The following is a 21,061-nucleotide window of genomic DNA, read 5'->3' as shown; positions in this document are numbered from 1 at the left end:
TGCTCCACCAAATTGTGCAACCAAGTTAATGATTTGTTGTACCATAACCTAGCATGTCACACAAGAGTAGAACAATGATAGGTTGATAGGTGATGCAAGGAATTGGGATCAAGCTGGCAAAGATCCAGCCAGCTGCCAATGCATGGATGATGGATGGCTACTGTGTGACAAGTGTGCCAAAGGCAGGGCATCAATGTTGGCAGTTTGAAAGGGGAGGAAAAGTTGGTAAAGAAGAGGAAGGTGCAAAGCAATGGAGAAAAAAAAGGTTATTTGATCCCATGGATTTGTTTGCGTAGAGTAGTAGGGTGTGAAAAGGTGTGTTATTCATCTACAAAGCGCGTGAGGATCAGGCGTGGCCCCATCACCGGCAACAAAAAGAGCTTAGGGAAGGTCATAAAATACGTCGAGTGAGAATCCCAGCAAAAAATCCGGGATGAACTTAGTAGGCATAATGAATAGGATTATGTTAGCGATTTCCCTTTTTCTTTTCTCCATGACAATGTACCCATGTTAACTACTCGCTTATCTTTCTGAAACCATTAGAGGCATTCAGAAAGTCAGTTAGATGTGGAATAAAGTTGATCAGTCTGCATAAACTCAGTAGTCTAGATGTGTATTCAGAAGGTCAGCAAACGCAAGTGTTCGTTCTTTCATTCAGAGCCGACAGGCTAGCTGATTTGTTTTGCCAGTCTGAACTTTCGGCTACCGGCAGTTTACACATACGATGCGATGCAGCAAAGTCATCAGTCTGCCTGACATACATGTGGATACGTTTTCCAACATGTCAGGTATAAATAATTGAGCAAAAACCCCGTTTATCTTTTCTGTTTTCTCTCCCGTGTCAGATCGAGCACGACATACCTTTGACAAATGCCTGAACTGTCACAGTACATGGTGTCGGGCTAACCGCCAGCATCCAAATAAATCTTTCTTGGATTTTACCAGGGGCTACCGATCGGACGAGTACGGCTACACACATTGCCTGGCGCCTGCATGTTGTGTTTAGAATGCCAAATTTAGGGCTGCTTGATCCAGGACTAAACTTTAACCTCTGTCACGTCGAATATTTGACCCTAATTAGGAGTATTAAACATAGGCTAATTACAAAACCAATTTCACAACCCCTAGGTTAAATCGCGAGACGAATCCATTAAGCCTAATTAGTCCATGATTTGACAATATGGTGCTACAATAAACATTCGCTAATGATGAATTAATTAGGCTTAATAGATTCATCTCGCGAGGGTTCTGCAATTAATTTTGTAATTAGCTCATGTTTAGTCCTCCTAATTAGCATCCGAATATCCGATGTGACACGAACTAAATTTTAGCTCCAAGATCCGAACACCCCCTTTGATTATGTTTTTCTTTTTTGACATGATAAATTTTATACGGTTTTGTTTTGCTTATATAAATGTGGTACAACATGCTTTAGGGCCCTTTGTCAAAAAAAAAAGAAATTTCCTTTCAACACATATCTTACTGGATGGTTATATATTTTTTTCGAACATAGTACATACGAAAATTCTCACGTATACGCGCATACACTCAACCTAATGAATATACACACTACTCCTATGAGCATATCCAAGATACTAAATCGACATATCCTCAAGATTGGCGAAGTCACCATTATGTCTCGCTATCTACGGGCACGTCGCTTAAAAAATAGAGCAGGTTTAAATCCATAGCTAGCCGACATGGATTGCTGGAGTTGCCCCTAGCAATTGCAAACCGCCGAACTATTATTACAAGCCTCATCATCAAGAGGTCGAGACACACCAATAACACACTACCACAATTGTACGATTAGCAGCATAAGTAACACAATCATCCTGCGAATTGACAGTGCATTATATGCATGCATGAAAAACAAACACACACACAAATGACTGTACGGCCGGTTCATCGATCGATGCAGCCCTTGCATACATGGATGCCATGCGCGCACGAGGGCGGTAGGTTCGCCGTTGCCATCAGACCAGCGAAATCGACGACGATCCAGACACGGAGACCGGTGCAAAAAAGCTATAGCACAGTCACGGAGTCACGGTCCCTAGCGGCTAGCACAGGCCGGGTACGCGCGCGTACGATGGCACCAGGGAGAGACGAGAGGTCCCCGTCGCCGATCTCCGCTCGCAATCATGCGCGCACCGGCAACCGGACAAAATCCGGCCGTGGATTTCCAAGCTAGCCGCCGGCCCGCCCGCCGCCGTCGCCGCGCGCGGTACCCGCTGCCAAACTGCAATTATCGGCGGTGCGCCGGCAACGAAGGACGGGTGATGGCAGTGAGCCGTCGACGTATCGGCCGAGTGACGCGTCACCTTTCTTCGCCCTATGCGGGCTGGAGCTACGCGCGTTTTGGCGTCTTGCTTGCCGTGGGGTGTGTAGCCCGGCCTCGTGCTTGTGCCGGTGGACTCTAGTTCTTTAGATGCTACGTGAACAAAAGACCACAGTGGTTGGGAGTTACCTCTGATGACAAGCCAGCTTTCTACATGCAAGTTTTCCAAAATTTATTCTCTTTATTTGTTTTTGGAACGTGGCTAGGACGGGAATGATCATATTTTGGCCGGCAACGTGGCTAGGCCGGGAACAAATAAAACTCTTGCGGTTGCCTCGGTGGGATGTGTGTCTTTCTAACTCGTGATTTCTTCCCAACCCACTTATCCTCAATGTACCGATTAGTTCAACCTAAAAATTTAAACGGTACTATTTTTTTTGAATATCCTTTGATTGTGCTTGAGGTTTACTTTGGCCAGCCATGATTCAGACTTGAGGCGCGCATCTGATCACACAAAAGGCAGGTAAATAATTGACTTATGTTCAATAAGATAAAGCTACCGAGGCTCGCTTTCAACAATATTTACCATTTAGAAGTAAAAAATTAGATGACTATTCCACACGTCCCAAAATATTATTCATTTTGATTTTTGAAGATATAACTTTTGCTATGTATGTAGATATATACAGTCTATATCTAGATGCATATCAAAAACTATGTACGTAGAAGAGCCAAAACTTTTCGCTTGGAGCGATGGCGGTGCCCGATCTGTTTTCGTGGTAGAGATCGACTCAGTGTGGTTTCTAGATGAGAAGGATTACCAGGCAGCACATGACCGTCAACGATCCTAACTTCAAAAGTTTCTAAGAAGACAATTGATACGAGGCGTTTGTCAATACATAAGGACCAGGTTGAAGGAATGAGCTTTCTTTCTTATCTTTTGTGTTCCTCGGTTTTAGGCTTGAAATCTAAGTACTCATGTAATTTCTGGCTATGTGGCTAGATTTGTTTGGTAGTAGATATTCACTTGTGAATGTCCTTAATAAAAAAAGGAGGAAGTGAGTATAAGATAACCATAAGATGACAAACTAGATAACTGGGAAATCTGATTGGAGAGACTGACGCCCTTCAAATTAACCAACAAAAGTACAATGGCGTCCCCATATGCACGTTGCTGTACTCTAAAAACGATATGACGTCTGGCCTATAAAACCGCCGCGACCAGTACCAAATCAATAGGAAGAAACAGGTCGTTTCACCTCTATAACGCTACTCTACAATCTACACGATAACAACCGCAATGTATAGCCATGAATGTTTGGTCTCATCTTCTCTCCCAAGACAGGCTACTTGCTACCAGCAGCCTAGCACTAGCGTACCCATGCATCCAGTCCAACCGGCCACGTATAGGCTCTGCTTGTAGCCACGTGGGACGGTACAGGCATGCAGGTATGGGAGACCCGTGGAGTCCTGCATGCAATTGCACCCAATCATTCCTGCTGCCTCGCTCTACTACGATTACGCATGCATGATGATGCATGCCAGCATGTGTGTGTAGATGCTGCCGACATGGTATCTACAGTGCCACTGTATACCACCTGCACGTACGTGTAGTACTCCTGTTGCCTTGCAAGTGTCCGCTGCGACCAAACTCAGGTGAATGGGCTCGATCTCGTGCTTGTCTTCTCAGTGCGTACGTGTTTGCTCAGCTGTTCTTCGACCGGTCTCTTCTTATATCGTTGGGTTTTATTTCCTTTCGCTGATTATTCATGGAAGCTGGAGGAGTTCACGATGACTCATCAAGGGCACAATTTTTTTTTTAAGAAAATGGAGGCATCTCCCACTCAAGGGCAGATATGGGAACTGTACAAGTTCACAATTAGCTCGTGTGTGTAGATGAGTAGATGTATGCATGGGCGGCAGTGAACCATCGGCTGACGGATCAACTTTCCTTCTGCAGCAGTGGCACTGAAGCATGCTACCCTGCTGGAAACTGTACCGAACTGCCAATTCAAGCACACAACTGGTGGCGCGTAGTTCTTCGGATGCTGCATACCAGGGGGAAAAATAGCTGGGATGTGCTTTGTTTACTCTTTTAGTTTGTTTCGGAAAACTTTGTGTCACGATCCACGAGAAACTATTATTTTGTCCTTGTATGTCTGCAGTAGTACTGGAATTACGTACCAAGTTAATTCAAGCCAGAAGTGTCCGGGTATTTTGCAAAGAAAAAAAAATGATAGCATTTTCATCAAACATCAGTAGAGGTCGACTGATCGAGCAAGTAGTGAATTCTTCTGCATGTTTTTGGACTATGTGTAAAGGGAGTGGAACAGTAGGATGGAGACACGGCAGACACTACGGCCTTGTTTAGTTGGGGAATTTGGGAGGTGCCAAATTACTGTTACAGCACTGTAGCACACTGTAGCGTTTCGTTTGTATTTGTGAATTATTGTCCAAATATTGACTAATTAGGCTCAAAAGATTCGTCTCGCAAAGTACAACAAAACTGTGCAATTAGTTTTTAATTTCATCTACATTTAGTACTCCATGCATGTACCGCAAGTTTGATGTGATGGGGAATCTTCTTTTTGCATAGTGTCAAAGTTGGGAGTTGGGAGTAACTAAACAGGGCCTACCCTTCCTTTGCCAAGGGGCGTACTTTCCCAAATTGCCCTCGGCTCCACCGGCCACCGCCACCCCTGGCCCACCACCGGCGGCGGGCCCCACCCCCACCCTCTACTTATATGATCGTGGCAGAATTGGGAGGGCGTGCGCGGGGCCCACCTCCCCATGTGCTCCCCTCTTAATGGCCTCCTCCCCTCCTGCTTGCTGCCTCGCCAACCATACAAAGCCGCGCTGCTCGCCACCTCCACACCTTCCTCTCCCTCCTCCTCCACCGAAGCCGAAGAGCAACCAGAGCTGAGCCTGAGGCTGAGAGTGCTCGTGCCCGGCTCCCTTCCCGGCAGCCATGGACGCGGCCGAGGTGAGGAGGAGCAGCGCGTCCTCCTCCCCGGAGTTCGAGTTCTGGCCGCTCCACCCCGACCCCGCCGCCTCCCCATCCTGCGCCGACGAGCTCTTCTCCGGCGGCGTCCTCCTCCCGCTCCCCGTCCTGCCGCCGAAGCCGGCGTCGTCCCACGCGGGAAGGAGCAGCGGTACCAGCCAAAGCGTGCCGCCAGCTCCGGAGCCGGAGCCGGAGGCCGAGCCAGCGGAGGCGTCACTTCTTGCAACCGTCGCTCCGCCCACGGCCTCCATTACTTCGCCGGCGCCGCCCGCCGCCGTCTCCACCGGAGGGTCCAAACGCTGGACGGATATCTTCTCCAAGAAACCCGCGGAGGAGAAGGACAAGGAGAAGGAGAGGGAGAAGCGCAAGGACGGCGCCAGCGGCCGGAAGCAGGCGGCGCACGCCGGCGGGGGCTCGGAGCTGAACATCAACATCTGGCCCTTCTCCCGGAGCCGCTCGGCCGGCGGCGGGTCCGGGACGTCGAAGCCGCGGCCGCCCGCGCGGAAGGTCAGCAGCGCGCCGTGCTCGCGCAGCAACTCCCGCGGCGAGGCCGGTCCACCCCGGCGGTGGGCGGCGAGCCCCGGCCGCGCCGGCGGCGGCGTGCCGGTGGGCCGGTCCAGCCCGGTCTGGCAGATCCGGCGACCCGCGGCCAAGCCCGCCCCCGCGCCCTTGGCCTCGGAGCTGGCGTTCGCCGACAGGAGGGCGCCGCCACCGCAGACGCACAAGGACAGCAAGCCCGCTGGCGCTGCCGGCGGCGGCAGGAAGCCCGGCCTGGGCGGCGGCGTCCGGGGCCTGAACCTGAGCGTGAACTCGTGCATCGGGTACCGGCACCAGGTGAGCTGCCGGCGAGCGGACGTCGGCGCCGCCCGCGGCCCCGGCGGCGGCGGGCTGTTCGGCATCAAGGGGTTCTTCTCCAAGAAGGTGCATTGAGCCTGTTTGTTCTTCACCCTTGGGGCTCTCTCTAATGACTCATGTAGTAACTTATTATTTTTTAACTTTTCTTTTTTACCTTTTTTCTCTTCCTTTTTTTTTTACTTTGTTGGTGAAATGGGTGGATGGAGAGTGGAGTCGTATGTCTGTAATGGAGGCTGGTAATTACATGTAAAAAGATGGCTAGCCAATAACCGGTTTTTGTAAGGCTAATGCTTGGTGATATGTAAAGTTTAGCAGTGGTAACCAGTGCAACTTTGTTTATTGTTCATGAGCAATGGGGATTTGTTTGTGCCCTGCAGACTGGCTGCTGCAATGGTGATGATTCTATCTGAACAATATTCCTTTGCATATGAGCATGTGGATATGATTGTGCCCCCACTGTACCTTTGAATTTTTGGCCGGCGTATTTTTTTTCTAATGTAAAAGAAATTCTTAATAATTTTTTAAAGAAAATAAATGTAAAGATCCCACATCCATTTCGGCCAAGCAAGGTGATGTGCTCGTTAGACAGGGATAAGAGGATAACGCGTGAACTCCATGAACCGTCCAATCAGATCAGTGTAGCATTAGAGTGTGGCGTCTGGATTTTGATTCGTGTTACGAGATTCTCCGGAATGAAGAGAGGAAAATGGTATCCAACCAATCAACCAATGACCGGTAATTTTCAATAATCTTCACAGGAGAATGCCACTGCATGGTTTGAGCAACCTCCACAGTCAGAGGCTCCAGAACAGAGCTTTTTGCCCGGTTCTCATCTTCTTCTACAAAGACAGACGGAAAAAAGAGTACCGCTCTTTATTGCCACCGCCACAAGGGCACAAAGTAGACATCGAAATGCCGACAGATAATTCAGCTCTTGCCAGGAACTGTGTGAACCCAACTGTTGGTAGTTACGGGGAGGAAGGGAGGGATACCAATCCTCAGCTTTCACAATGCTTTGGCAAACAGCAGCAGAACCGATCGATGCCGCTGCAACCCATCTACGCTTTGTCCTGCTGCTGATTACACTCAAGTTCTTGGAGCCAGCCAGCAGCTTCTACCATACGACATGCATTGGCTTGCACTCAATCTAACCTGACCTTAGTCTGATCTATTCTTTTAACCAGCTGTCTGCCGGGGCCCACAGGGTCAGGATGTATTCTCTTGATTGCAGAGGAATAAGAATATACATATACGGTTTGTTTGTGAACGATTAAAAAAAATCGTAATGCAAAAAAGTCCACCTACCATGTTAAAACCGCCACATGCCGGTTCTCAATCCGTAGGATATAATAGTGATCCATCTTGTACGATGATGCTTGATGCCCCGAGCAGTGCCTGCTCAGGGCGTCGGCAGGTGCGTCATCATTGTGGGGGCTCGCATCATCGCATGTCAGCTTCAATGCCCGCCAATTATTCTTTTGATTCCCTAGCCCTCGTGCTGGGCCCGCGTGTCAGTGGCATAGCCGAGCGACCGTTACCTGAGCTAGCTCTCTCTGTGCATCGGCAAATACTAGAATTTTTAATTTCTATATTGTTAGGTTATCAATCAATGCATCACCCTGCAAGTACGCACAAACCGCCGACTTTGCTGCTCGTCGACACTTCGTTTCATCTTCAGGGATGAGGGGGGGGAGCAGACGCAACAATATGTTAGTATTTTTTTTTTTTGGAGTTGACTGTTGCTACAACTTGACTGTTAACAAATGGGACCGCATGATCAGCATCTCTCGTCCGAGTTGATGGCTAGGGTAGTTCCAAAGATGTGGTGTCAATCGGCCACGTGCAAACCGCGCGCGGGGGTCGAGGCGCGGTTTAAAATTCAAAAAAGTTGAAAAAGCCTTATTCTTTGATGTTTGAATTTTACTGTAGGGTTCTTAGCTAGTGCTTCCAGGTTGCTTTGCTTGCACCACCTTTACATGTTCACTCGGCGAGTTTAATTTGGGCTTTGTAGCGTTGAATTGGATGGCCAGGCTGTGGCATATGTAATGCGTTCATGGACTCTGGAAGGGGCAAAAGACATGGCGACCTTAATCTTGTGAGAATAATTCAGTTCTAATCATCTGTCCTTTATCAATAAAATTGGCACAATCTTGTACCGATTCGTTCAAAAAAATGCAATACAGCTTACAAGTTCGCTATTGAGATGTTGAAACCTAAAAGCATACCCTCATATAAAGGTAGTGTTTTTTTCCTTTTTTTTTTTGAATTTACAGTCAAATTGTCACTACCACGGTGATGTATGCTCACTCGTAAAAATAAAACGGGAAAAATAATGAGTGAGAGGTGGTATGTGCAGTTAATGCTAACCAGTGAAGGGATTGTTGGTAGTCATGGGCAGTGATGTAATAGTTCAGTTCACTGTAGCAAAAAAAAAGTGCCCACACAGTTCATTGATGTTATTGTCTAGTGTCTGTCTCGTTTGACAATGTTGAAGTCCATCTAACATGTTACAACTACCAAATGTCGTCTCAGATTCATGTAAATAATAAAGTTGCAATGGTTGCCTAGGAACTTTTGTGGTGGGTCCCATATGTCGGTGACAGGCCTCGATTAAAATTTAAAATATTGGAATGATATGTCCATCGTCTCCTCCCTCTTTGCAGCCCACTTACCAGTGACCCGGCCATGTATATCAGTACATGTCCTGACAGTTGGAACACTCTGATGGATCACGTTGTTAGGCCTAATGGTGGTGCAGTGACAATATTCTCCAAGTTGACTGTTGCTACGACTTGCTAGTTAACAATGTGAATTAAGATCCATAGTACATCAAGATCTCCAAATTGATTAACAATTACTCAAACCGACGTGTGAGCATGCTGCAGAGTAGTTCCAGAGACGTGACGACGATCCTCCATGTGTGCGCCCTGCCGGGAGCGGGAATCAAGGCCCTGTTTTAAATCCGAAGCTCGGAGCCTGCATTCTTTGAGGTTTGAATCTCACCCTAATACCTCTCACCAGCTACCATACCTTCCTAAAGTCCCAGCTCGCTTTGCTTGAAATTTACAAGTCCACATGCCGAGCTTGGACTTGGATCGGATCCTCGAGTCCATCTCAAGTTTCGAGCGCGTACTTGCTCACGTCGGCCTTGACACGTACGCACACATGGTTCTTCCCATCCAACGTTTCGAAATCGTAATCGATTGTCACTGGCATGTGTTTTTTTTTTACAAAAAATACTACTATTTCTTTTTCTTGGAAGAAGGGGCTTTGCTTTGCTCGGGCATCGGGGTGGGGTGAAACTCGAGCATCGGGCTCCCCATCATCTCCTGTCCTTCTCTCTGCGTCAATTTTCTTTACGTTTCCCTTTGCTCTGCCTTCTTCCAGATGGGCTGGCCCAACCTTTTGGGTGATCGTGTCGTGTTGTCCCTGTGTGCCGTGGAAGCCGGCCTGGTCGAAAAAGATCATGACCGCCGGGTTCGCTTTGGAGGAGCACCTGATGAGAGCAGAAAAGGCTCGGAGGTGGCTATCATTGGACGTGCTCTGTTGTTTTGTTTTGTTGCAGTGTGCACGCTCACCTAGCTCGATGGATTGGAGAGAGTAGGAGGCAAAGTGAGCTGTAAAAAGAGCGCGGTTGTTTTGGAAAGCCATGACAGGCTGACGACACATGAATGAGATGAGATGGGCCGTTGTTGGGCCGGTGCGTGTCTGGGCTGGGCCACTACCACGCTCGGACATTGGGCCATTATGGTGGTACAAAGTACTACTACCGAACAAAAAAGTGAGACGATCCAGTTTAGCCGGAATTATTATTTATCTTCAGCAAAGAAGGGTTTATTTTAGCTTTGACTCCACCTGTTTTGCACAAAACAAGATGATATCGCATGAAGCCGGTGTTAAAATGAACTAGAAGCCAAGTGAAACTACTTTTTTAGCTTCACCAGCTTTGGCTTCACCATTGAAGCCGTTTGAGAGAAACCCTTCCAAACGGAACTTTAATGTTCTATATACTTCTTTTATTAGTGGGGATGGATTCGGATCGAATATGCATATAGTCAAATTTAAATAGTACTATTTATTACATTTTAATCTAAATTCATATACGAATACTAATCTCATCAATACAAATGAATAGTCAGTGTTCTTTTTTCCTACCATCAATCGATTTTTTTCCCGTGAACGAGCCGTAGGCCGGCTCGCTCTCGCTGTCAGCGATTCCGACGGCAAATGCCAACAAGACCATCACTTACTTGACCGATGAAACGAAATTCACTTTACGAAAAAATGGCCTAAAAGCAAACATTCGATTTCTTTTCTTTCGTATTGTCACAAAATTTTCATGTCCTAACCTTACTAGTATGTGGCAGTTTTCTATTTGTTCAAGATTCGACTAATAAAAAAAACCAAATTTGTCTAGTCACTCCCCGCTTTTGGAAAAGCCTGACAGGCCGACGAGTGATGACGCATAAGAATGGAATGAACTGGACTGGGCTGATCCAATCAGTGGGCCGCGCGTGATGGCCTGTGCAGCGTTTAGGTCAAGGAAGAAGCCCAGGTGTTGTTGGGTTGGCTCGGAGAAATCTCTAAGTGACGAAGGGCTTGCTTGGTTTGCCAAATTTTTGGCCACTATTTGGTATTTCGTTAGGTACCAAATTTTGCCAGTATCTCTCATTTATCCTATCAAAGTTTTGGCAAGTTTTTTACCTAACTTTTGGCTTGTCAAAACTCTGGTATGCCAAAATTTTGGCATCAAACCAATGAAGCCCGTGCGGACAAGCTCTGGCTGGGTATTGGGCCACGTCGCCTGCAATTCCCAACCATCGGATCTTGATCGGGCCGTTCAAGCGCAGGCACAAGGGCGGCGTCTCTAGATTCTAGAATCTAGAGTCTTCGACCGGAGCACGAGGAAAACGCCACCCCCGCATCCCTTCACGACTTCACCTAGCACGTCGTCGTCTGCTTGCCGCGCCGCCCGCTGCCCTCCGTCTGCCCAGCCGCCCGCGCCTTCCTCTACCTGCTGCACAGCCCGTGCCTCCCACCGCTCGCCACGCCGCAAGACGCCCTCCGCCCTCTATGTGCTGTGTTGCCTACCTGCCTCGTCGCCCTCGATTTCACCGACGGAGGTTCGGTGCATCTCTTGCCCACCCGCGGAGAGCTTCCCCTGCAACGGCAACGAGCCACGCGGTTGCCTCGGGCCTCAGGGCGCTTCTCTGGGACGCCCTGCTCGTGGCGGTCCTGGCGCCGCGGGGTGGGGAGAGATGTGGCCCTGTCGCAGTGTCGCGGGTGCAGGGACCAGGGAGGCGGAGAGCGGCCGGCCAAGCGCTGCGCGGCTCCCCAACACCAATGTGGGAGTGGAGCTCTCACGGCGGCCAGCACTCCTACAGCCGGAGATGCGCAGCGCAGGTATGACCAACCTGAAAACAGTATTCAAACAACGCATCTCATCAAAAACGTAAGAACAGAACAGAGTACCAATCAAGAGGCCCAAAGTTTCTAAGAATCCGAGATAAATATCATAACGATCAAATACAGTAAGTAGATGCGAGAAAAAAAAGAAAGAATAGTTAAGTAGGATACATCATTTCTTGGTCTGAAAACTTATCTCTCGACTCTCAACTGAAAGCAACTTACTAAGAAAGAACTCGAGCTTCAGTCCTGAGACGAGTAGCACTTGTATCATTGTATGACTCTGATTCAAGGGAGCATGATGCAACATGCAAGTTTTCTTAAAATATTAAGAATTTAAGATGATCCACCTTGCCGCAACTTTTCTGTCTGGAATTACATATGTAATTTTCATGTTGTCCTGATGCTTCATGGTTTCCTCATACATATATGGTTGTTTGTAAGCCCAACTGCTCTAAAATTCTTTTGGATGCACAAAGGCGCTGGCTGTTGCTATGAGAATGAAATTCTTTATGACATAAAGTAACATAAATCAGTAGGATTATATATGATATGATTGCAGCATCCAAGACATTTCTGACGCCATAAAGGTATGTTCTCATGGTAGGTTAGCAACTGCACTCTTTATTTTGTATATGTGAATTTGAAATTTTTGAACATCAAAGCTGCCAGCTTTGCCGGGAAGCTACAATGTGAATTGGATTTAATATATACTCAGCGAAAGCTTCTTGGGGCTCATAACGTTTTACTCCAGTTCAAGGCAGTAGTTATACTACTATTCATGTAGGAAAGTATTGACTTCAATACATATTTCATCTTGGGTAATAAAATAAAAAACATATTCAAATCTGCAGACGTTTTTACCCCCCTCTTGCTTCAGCTATTATTATCTTCATTCCATGACAATTATAAGTCGTGACTTTGTATAATTTTCATGAAGTAACTTTGGGAGTCGAAGAATATCTTTTGGTACTATGTTCGTAGCCCATCAAGGAGAACTTCACAAGTTTGGGTGCTTTGGTTACTATAAGCAGCAGATAACTATGAGAGAGCAATGTTTCTAAACATTTTAGTAATTGTGTTTCGCTTTTGTGTTTATTCCTCAATGCAATTCTGTCATATCTGAAATAGCAACGAATGTGAGACCCTTTGTTAGTTTATTCTGATTGTTGCCGTGTATAGTCCTGCTTCTTCCAGTTCCATGATGTATGCTTTGACCTACATTTATACAGGTTTGACCTACAGTAACAATAATGAGACAAAATGTAGTATTTAGATATGAAGCTTCCTCAACAAAAATCCGGTGACAAGGTCCAACTTTTCCTTAGCCAAGTACAAGAACGGTTTAAACCAATTTGTTTTTTATGAGCTGGTGTCGGACACTGGCTTTCCATCATTCCGTGGATTTTTCCATCCATGAAACGAATTATGTTAGCTTTAACATCGTCTTTTCCAGAAAAAATATATATCCAAAAGACGATCTGCTTATTGCTAAACCACTAAGCCAACTCTAAATAATACTTTTGCAAGAAGCACGATATAAACTAGCCAAACAACAAAACAGGCCGTGAGCTCTACACATAGGCTGGTCTGCTCCGCGTAGGGCGCGGCACCGTCGCGCCTGGTTTTCTAGTAAGAAAAAGAAGCAAAGGGCCAAGTTAAGGTGTGTTCGACGCGAGCAATATAAAGGAAGGAGACCGACCCACTCGTAATGGCTTTTTGTGGAGGACAAGAGGCCGCCGATTTGGGTTTTTCTAGGACAGAGAAAAATGAGGAGACCTATTTAGGGACTAGAGTTTTGGTTTTCAGTAGATCTTTCATATGGTTTGTGTAAGCATCTTTTAAATATATCTTCTGTATAAAAAAGATCAAGTTTTATAAGTTGATGCGTCGGTAATCTCATTTCTCCGCTCGATCTTTGTTTTACATGTCTGTTCATGTTTATGATTTTGGTTTTAGATTAATTTATTTCTCAATGTTTTTTTATGATGTGCATAGCATATTTTTTTATTAAGAAGAGGAGAAGTTTGAACATGTACATCCATGATACACGACCACACAAAAAAAGCAAAAAAAAAATGTTCGGGGATGCAAGCAACAACCCTCAAAATGCACTACAAGAAATATGTTGATCTATGATGAAAATTTTATGACACATTTGATCTATACTCGTTATAGATCTACGACGTTTCTGGCTAAAACCATCATAAAGTGTCACATCCGAGTAAATTTAGTGACAAAGTTACAGAACATCATAAAAGTTACCACTGTAGCCAAAAATAAATCATCACTCGCTGTTACATGGTGGTTTTGTGACGATATAAGCTCCGCGAAAATGTCATAAACCAAATAGGGTTTCACATGTAAGTTTTAGCTGATAAATAGGGCGGTAAAATAAAATGGAAAACGTGCTCCTCCTGTTGTTCGAACCTGTTACCGATCGAATGGAAAGTCTTTACCGCGACCGGGTAAGTTTCAGGTGAGTGTAGTATTTGGCGGCAGAAAAGCCCGCGCTGCAGCTAAAAAATAGTTTACCCGCTGCTGCGCTCCCGCGATAGGGAAAAAAGAAGAACAGAGAGAAGGCGGCCCGGACGGACAGGCGGAGATCTGCGCCTCCCCGCGGCAGCTCAGTCCTACGACAGCACAAATTTGGTGCTTCCTGCTACGGTACGTCAATCTAGTCAGTAATTTTGAGTTGAATTCGCCAAAATTTCATTTCGCATTAAGGTCTTTCAATCTGGTCAGTAATTTTGAGTTGAATTCGCCAAAATTTCCCAGATGGATAGATGTTGGATACACTGTGTCACTCCTGCTGACTGGCCGTTCCCCATTCCCCATTTACTGCAAGGTCACTTGCGGCGCTCGCCCAGGGTAGGGTTTAGTCGCCGCTGCCGCCGCCACCTACTGTAGCCACCTACCGCCGCAACCGCTATCCACCGTCGCTCACCTCGATTTTATAGGTATTCATCGTTGAAAGGGGGATTCGTTAAATTTTTTGAGATCATTGCGGATGCTGATTCAAGAAAGATCTTGCAAATGGGCCGAGATGGTGGCAAGAGATATGGAAAGGCGCTTGACCCACCTTCGGTGAAGCAACAAAGGAAGTTGCAGGCAAATTCTGCAGGCACGTCTGGTGCTCAGACACGACAAAGGGGTAGGTCTATTACACGGGAGTCTTCCCTGCCCGTTCCCACCATACACGGGTGGGTCAACCTCGGTGCAATCCTGCCATACACAAGGTAGGTCAACCTCGGCGCCTTCCTGCCGCACATGGGGTGGGCGAACCTTGACACCTTCTGAGCGACAGCAATTTGCGCGGTGTCGGTTGCCCCGCCCTGCTGAGTTTCCTGTGCCCGACCCTAGGGAGCAGAACGAGGTACCTATTTACCTTCCACCAGAAGAGCCGCTAAGGATGATTGACCTGAGCATGCATAGCTACCAAATGATTAAAAGGCTTAGATTTGTGTATGAGGATATGTGGTTTGAAAAATTCCATGACAGACGGGTTGAACCAAAATTTAGAAATGTCATTCAACAAACTTTCTACTATAACTACAAAAAGCTGTCCACCAAACTATTTGAGCATAAGATTATAAATTGGAATCATATGAACATGGTCGCGGGAGGAGAGAATATTAAGGGATACTTTGATCAACTACCCAGATTGGCTGATTTGGTTTCAGGGCATCATCAGCATATTGAGGATTGGGTCTGAATTTTCTATGCTACGGTGTACATTCCTGAGAGCAGAGAGTACATTTAGGTCATGTTTCAGGGAGCGCCACATAGAATTTGGCGACACCAAATTGCTGATAGTCCTTGAGTCAATACGTGTGACACGTCCCTACACTACATTGTCTACGGGGATGATGAACCACCTCACCGTAGTTTGCTTGGTGGATCATTCCCTTCGGACGAGGATATGGCTAAACTTTTTGTGGAGCCGTTCCCTTCATGCCGAGCATATCGCACGCGTGGCATGCTTACCCCTAATGCCAATGTTATTCTCCGGGCATTAAGGAAGACATTGTTACCATGGATCGGCAATGCAGTGTCCATCACTAGTCTACAACAGTGTCTTCTTCTTCACGTCATGACTGGCTGGGAGTTCGACATTGTGGACTTTATTCTTTATGAGATTCAAGATGTTATCCATGATGGGTTGACCGTGGCCCGACAAATGCCGTATGCTCACCGAATCTCCATTGTCCTGAGTCATATTACTCAAAAAGATGAGAACGGTAGAGAGGTGCAAAACAGACCCAAAAATTGGCGGCATGAGTACATCAATGCCAAAATAGAATTCAAGGTATACAAGCCAGCAAGACCAGGAGACAGTCGTCATGGCCTAAGGGCTAGGAATGAGCCATCTGCTGATGAGGATAGAAATGAGAACTATTGCTCAGACAGTGAAGGCAGTGAGGAGGAAAATATGTATGTACCTTGTCTCCAAGTCACTCATGACCAGGAGGTAGGTGCATCGCGATCTGCTATAGAAACAGTACTGGTCACTCTAGCAACAGCCAGTCAGCCGACCGAGCTTTCCTTAATTCTTCAGAGACTAGTTGATGGTGAGGCAAAACAAGCCAAAAATAATCTCTGTATGGTCGAGCTACAGAAACAGTTGGACGAGAGACTGGCATGTCAGAAAGAGAGACAATTCGCGTGGCTAGAGCAGGTGGCATAGAGGGCAGACCAGAACATGAATACTGTGCTCACCACCGTCTCTACTGTCCTTAATCAGTTGCACCAGCATGTCAGGTTACCACCACCGCAAATTCAACTCCCACATGCTGGTCAGACCCCCCCTGCTAATCATGCCTTCAACTAAACTGGGTAAAACCTCTAAGGTCTCTTTGCCACATCATAGTTCAGCAGAAATTCTACAACTGTTGACATCAACAACGCCCCTGACAGAAAAGGATTCCACACTTGTTCCCGCAAAGAAGGGTGGCAACGGTGAGGAAGCAAATGCATCAATACTCATGGTTCTATCTAATATTGCTGCCTCGCAATAGCAAAAGGAAGATCCTGTGGTGGAAACAGCTACAGATCCGGATGATCGTGAAGTGTCTATTGCTACTACTCTAGATGATCCTGATCTCACTACTTCGCAAGCTAAGGATGATCCTGGTCTCACTACTTTGCAAGCTCAGGAAGATCCTACGGTGGCTCCTACTTCTGGTCTCGCTACGTCGGAAGGATCTCCTACACCTGCTCATGGTCTCGCTACATTGGAAGGCTCTTCTGCATCTACTCCTGGTCGAACTACATCCACTACTGCACCTGCTTCTGCTCCAACTACGTTGGAAGGCTCTGCTGCACCGGCTCTTGCTCCAACTACATTGGAAGGCTCTGCTGCACCTTCTACTACTGGAACTCCTCCTCCAAATAATCATGTATCTCTAGTTCCTGATGACTGTCTTCTGTCAACCAATCCTGCTACATCAACACCTTCTTCGAACCCCGATGACAAAGAGGTAGAATGTTGAACAATTTTTCATTACTAATGATTGTTGTATTTGATTTGAACAATAAATGTTTCATTATCATGAACGAACCAACTATTTCATTGAGCCTTGTAATAATATTTGCTTGGGCTTTGTGCTCAGGTTAACTATTGGTGATCTGGTGGAGTTTGTACTGGAGTCGGACGAATCTTATAACTGGTCTGGTACCAATGGGGTGTAGAATGACCAAGCGGATATACTGGCATGTGGTCTTCAAGTTGCGAACGAAGCTAGATCATCTAACTGCTCTAGGTGCATTAAAGACTTGGATTTCCAAGTGTTTGAGTCGACGAAGTGGATTAAAATTATGGATACATGCGGGAATACATGCGTGGCAGGGTCTAGTCTTTCTCCACCCAAAAAGGAGACTTCTCGGACCTCGTTATCATGTAATGAGTGATGCTATCGATACAAGGAACCCAAATCTAACTTTATAGTGTTTTTGTTTGTAATCTTCAATGTAACCCAAAACTATGTCCAGAGCTACTTAATCCAAGGGAGGCATTTAATTGGAGGAAGGGATGTTTGATCTCCAATGTGCGCATGATTGAGTAGTTAGCAAATCCAATGGGGGAAAATGATGTTTGATTGCCAATGTGCACATGAATAAGTAGTAAGCTCACCCAATCGAAGAGCGATTGCTTTTTCCAATGTTGACATGTGTGTAAGTAAGCACATGCAACCAAAGGGAGGGATGTTTGATCTCCAATGTGCGCATGATTGAGTAGTTAGCAAATCCAATCGGGAAAAATGATGTTTGATTGCCAATGTGCACATGAATGATAAGTAGTAAGCACACCCAATCGAAGGGAGATCTCTTTGGTTTCCAATGTTGACATGTAAGTAAGCACATGCAACCAAAGAGAGGGTTGTTTCATGTCCAAGGTGCACATGATTAAGCTGTAAACACATCCAATGGAAGGCATGGTACAAGGATTTTCAATGTTGCCGGGATGGTACAAGGATTTTAAATCGTAGTAAGTACACTGAATACACGAGAGGTTTCTTTGATTTCCCAATGTAAAACTCAATATATATAGGCAGGAGTTTCGGATGGGATGACTTCTGATCCACAAAAATTTCCAACCGAACGCCAAGCAACAACCATCCACACTGAGGACATCATCGACATGACGACTAGCGAAGGCAAGTCATTTGATCTCTTTTTCCCAAAGCCAAAAAATTGGAACATCTTCATTAGCAACCAAATCATTATTATTAACACATACCACCTGTATGACTGTAACAAAATTGTTAGGTGATGCACGCCCTTCCAGAAGAGCACAAGTGCCACGGGATTCAAGAAGGTTGGGCAGAGATCTGGACAGCATAAGCAGAGGGTTACACACCAAGCTTCCGATCCATATCGAGAAGGGCTCAAACAACTAGAGGTACCAATGCAAGCTGCAAAGTTTGCATCAGAGGGTGGGATCATAATGCGTGGGTATATACCGATGCTTACTCGCTGGAAGGACTGCAAGGCCGATAATGAAAAACAATTCAAGAACTATATTGGCAAACTGGCATTGTGTATATATCGACTCATCTACTACCATTGTTCTTTGCATCCTTTCTTTTTATCCATTTTTTGACTACTCTTGTATTGTACTTAATATAGGGACAATTTGACATTGACACCACCAGTCAACCTGTCATAGAGGCATGCACCGACATGCTCAAGTCGCAATAGAGATAGGGGAGGTACCGGCTCATGAATAAGTTCTTCAATGATCTTCCAGCAAATGAAGTCCCAACCAAATCTCATATGACCACACTGAATGATGACCAGTGGATCGATCTGGTTACGAAGTGGTCTAGCCCACCTCACAAGGTATGATAGAACTTCAACTTGCCACTAGCACATTTGCATGTATTGATATGTTCCTCTTATTCATGTATTTTACACGAGTGTTCATTATTGTAAAGGAGAGGTGTACTACAAACATTGGTAATCGTGGGGCGATCAGGTATCCTTAGCGCACAAGATCTAGAAGCTACGTTGCATAGGTTCATGTTGTGGTAAGCAACTGAACAAGTCATGTTTTTGCTGTGTACTTTATTTGATGAATCTACTCATGCTACTTGTTCCAAGCTAACAGTTTATATCTGTTTTCACATCATATTAGAGGGAGAAGCATGCTGAAGGACACCCAACTCCAATAGATCTTTTCAAGAACTTTCATTGCAGCAAAAATGGCTACATTGCTCCAGAACAGGCAGCCATTGTAAGTACTTGTTTACTTTGCATTCTTCTTTGCTACAACAACACTAAAAATATTGTAAGTACTTTTGTGAGACCTTTCATTTTATTTCTTTTATTGGGTTTGGATGGAACAAATAGTCGCTCAACTTGGAGACGACCAACCAAAGACTACTGATGAAGCAGTGGCTGAAGTTGTCCAATCTAGGACATTTCGGGAGGTTGCTGGCATTCACCCACCCTCGAAGAAAAAGACTAGGGTTGGTACTGTGCTGCAGGTAGAAGAAATCCAGGCTGATCTTAAGAGTGAGAAACAAGGGGGGAGGGCACAACTTCGGCAAAAATCTGCTGAACAGGAGTCTCAGATGGGTGCAATGAGATTGAGGGCTGAAACGCAAGAAACAACATTGAAGTCTCAGACAGAAGAGCTCGTAGCTTTGAAGAACACCATAAAGCAGTTGCATACTCTAATTTCTAGCCTGATTCACTTCAGCACCGGTCAGAGCCAGGTGAATCCTTCCCTCAACTGAAGTGTGTTGCTGGTGAACTTGTTGTTTGTTGCTGATGAACTTTTGTTGTATGTTGCATTGTTGATGATGAATTTGTTCTATGTTGCATTATTGTTGTTGATGAACTATTCATTGATTGTGTTGTGAACAATATGGAAGTTGAAAATGAGTTGTTTTTATATCTGTGATTGTGATGGTGATCAGCAACCAAAATTGAATATATGGCACTGCGAAATGCAACAATGGGCTAGGGCCCAGAAAAAAAATGGCCCAATATGGTACTACGAAATATAATAATAGCTCTTCGTTAGATGGGCTAGGGCCTAGAAAAACCGGCCCAATATGGCGTGCAACAAACATTTTTCGACCGAAAAAATAGAGCGGAAACCTAAAATGGGCTAAAAATAGCCCAACAAAATTGGACTCATAAAGGCTCTTACATGGATCAGGCTTCAATTTGTGATGAACCGAAATTGTCATGACACACCTGCCACGTTGGAGCCACGTTTGATTCTTATCCAACATGGCGCAACCTCTGAAACAGTTTTATGACAACATGTGGGATGAATTTTCATTCGTCATTATCTTAGTGACGCACCGAAATAAGAAATATCACTAATCGGGATTTATGACGCTCGACTAATGACAAAGGGTTTTCATCACTCCCATATCATAAATCATAGTTTATGATAGAAAAACATGTTTGTGACACGTTTTGGTTTGTTACTGGTCGGAAGATTTCTTGTAGTGATATGAATCTAGAGCTAACTCTTAGTCCTTCTCCCTAGCTTAGTTATCTTGAGATGATTCTTGTGTGGGTCACACTACCCTTGTATTATGATCTTACCCCTACCTTGAGTATTGTCTCTATCAATCTTATGATATAATCATATGCATAGTAAACTCTTTTGACCTACCCGCCTTTCTTTGGGAAACACGATACCCTTGGGAATACTCTTGGGTGGAATACTACAACGGTATATCTGTGCGCTTGCAGATTTATTCGTGATCGTTAAATATACCAACAGCTACCTTGGTGCATGCCTATACCCCGCATGTGCTAGCTGCAGTTGTGGGTGACATGCCGGTCCCGTTAGCATGGTGTGGCCATATTGGGCTACCGTCATTGTATTCCGGCGTGCGATTTTGGGAGGTAGGCGTGGAAGCCTCATGCGACAACGACCTTCGCGGACTGTGGGTCGTTACAACATGGAAGCATCCTATATGCACCTTCCTATCGAGCCACAACCGAGGATGGCCGGCCGCACCAGATCTGCCACCGGTAAGAGCAACTCCAAA

At 45.7% G+C, this 21,061-nt stretch overlaps 1 protein-coding gene across 1 annotated transcript; it reads left to right on the top strand.

The window, feature by feature from the left end:
- Positions 1-5,249: 5,249 nt before the first annotated feature.
- On the top strand, positions 5,250-6,212 carry LOC117834395 (uncharacterized). Its single transcript, XM_034713987.1, has 2 exons — positions 5,250-6,020; positions 6,117-6,212. The coding sequence occupies exons 1-2, from the start codon at positions 5,250-5,252 to the stop codon at positions 6,210-6,212; spliced, it is 867 nt and encodes a 288-aa protein (XP_034569878.1).
- The last annotated feature ends 14,849 nt before the right edge of the window (positions 6,213-21,061 follow it).

The sequence above is a fragment of the Setaria viridis genome, chromosome 8, assembly GCF_005286985.2.
Source record: "Setaria viridis chromosome 8, Setaria_viridis_v4.0, whole genome shotgun sequence".
Classification (NCBI taxonomy): domain Eukaryota; kingdom Viridiplantae; phylum Streptophyta; class Magnoliopsida; order Poales; family Poaceae; genus Setaria; species Setaria viridis.
The sequence above is the reverse complement of the archived record's forward strand: the minus strand, read 5'-3'. Positions and strand labels throughout refer to the sequence as shown.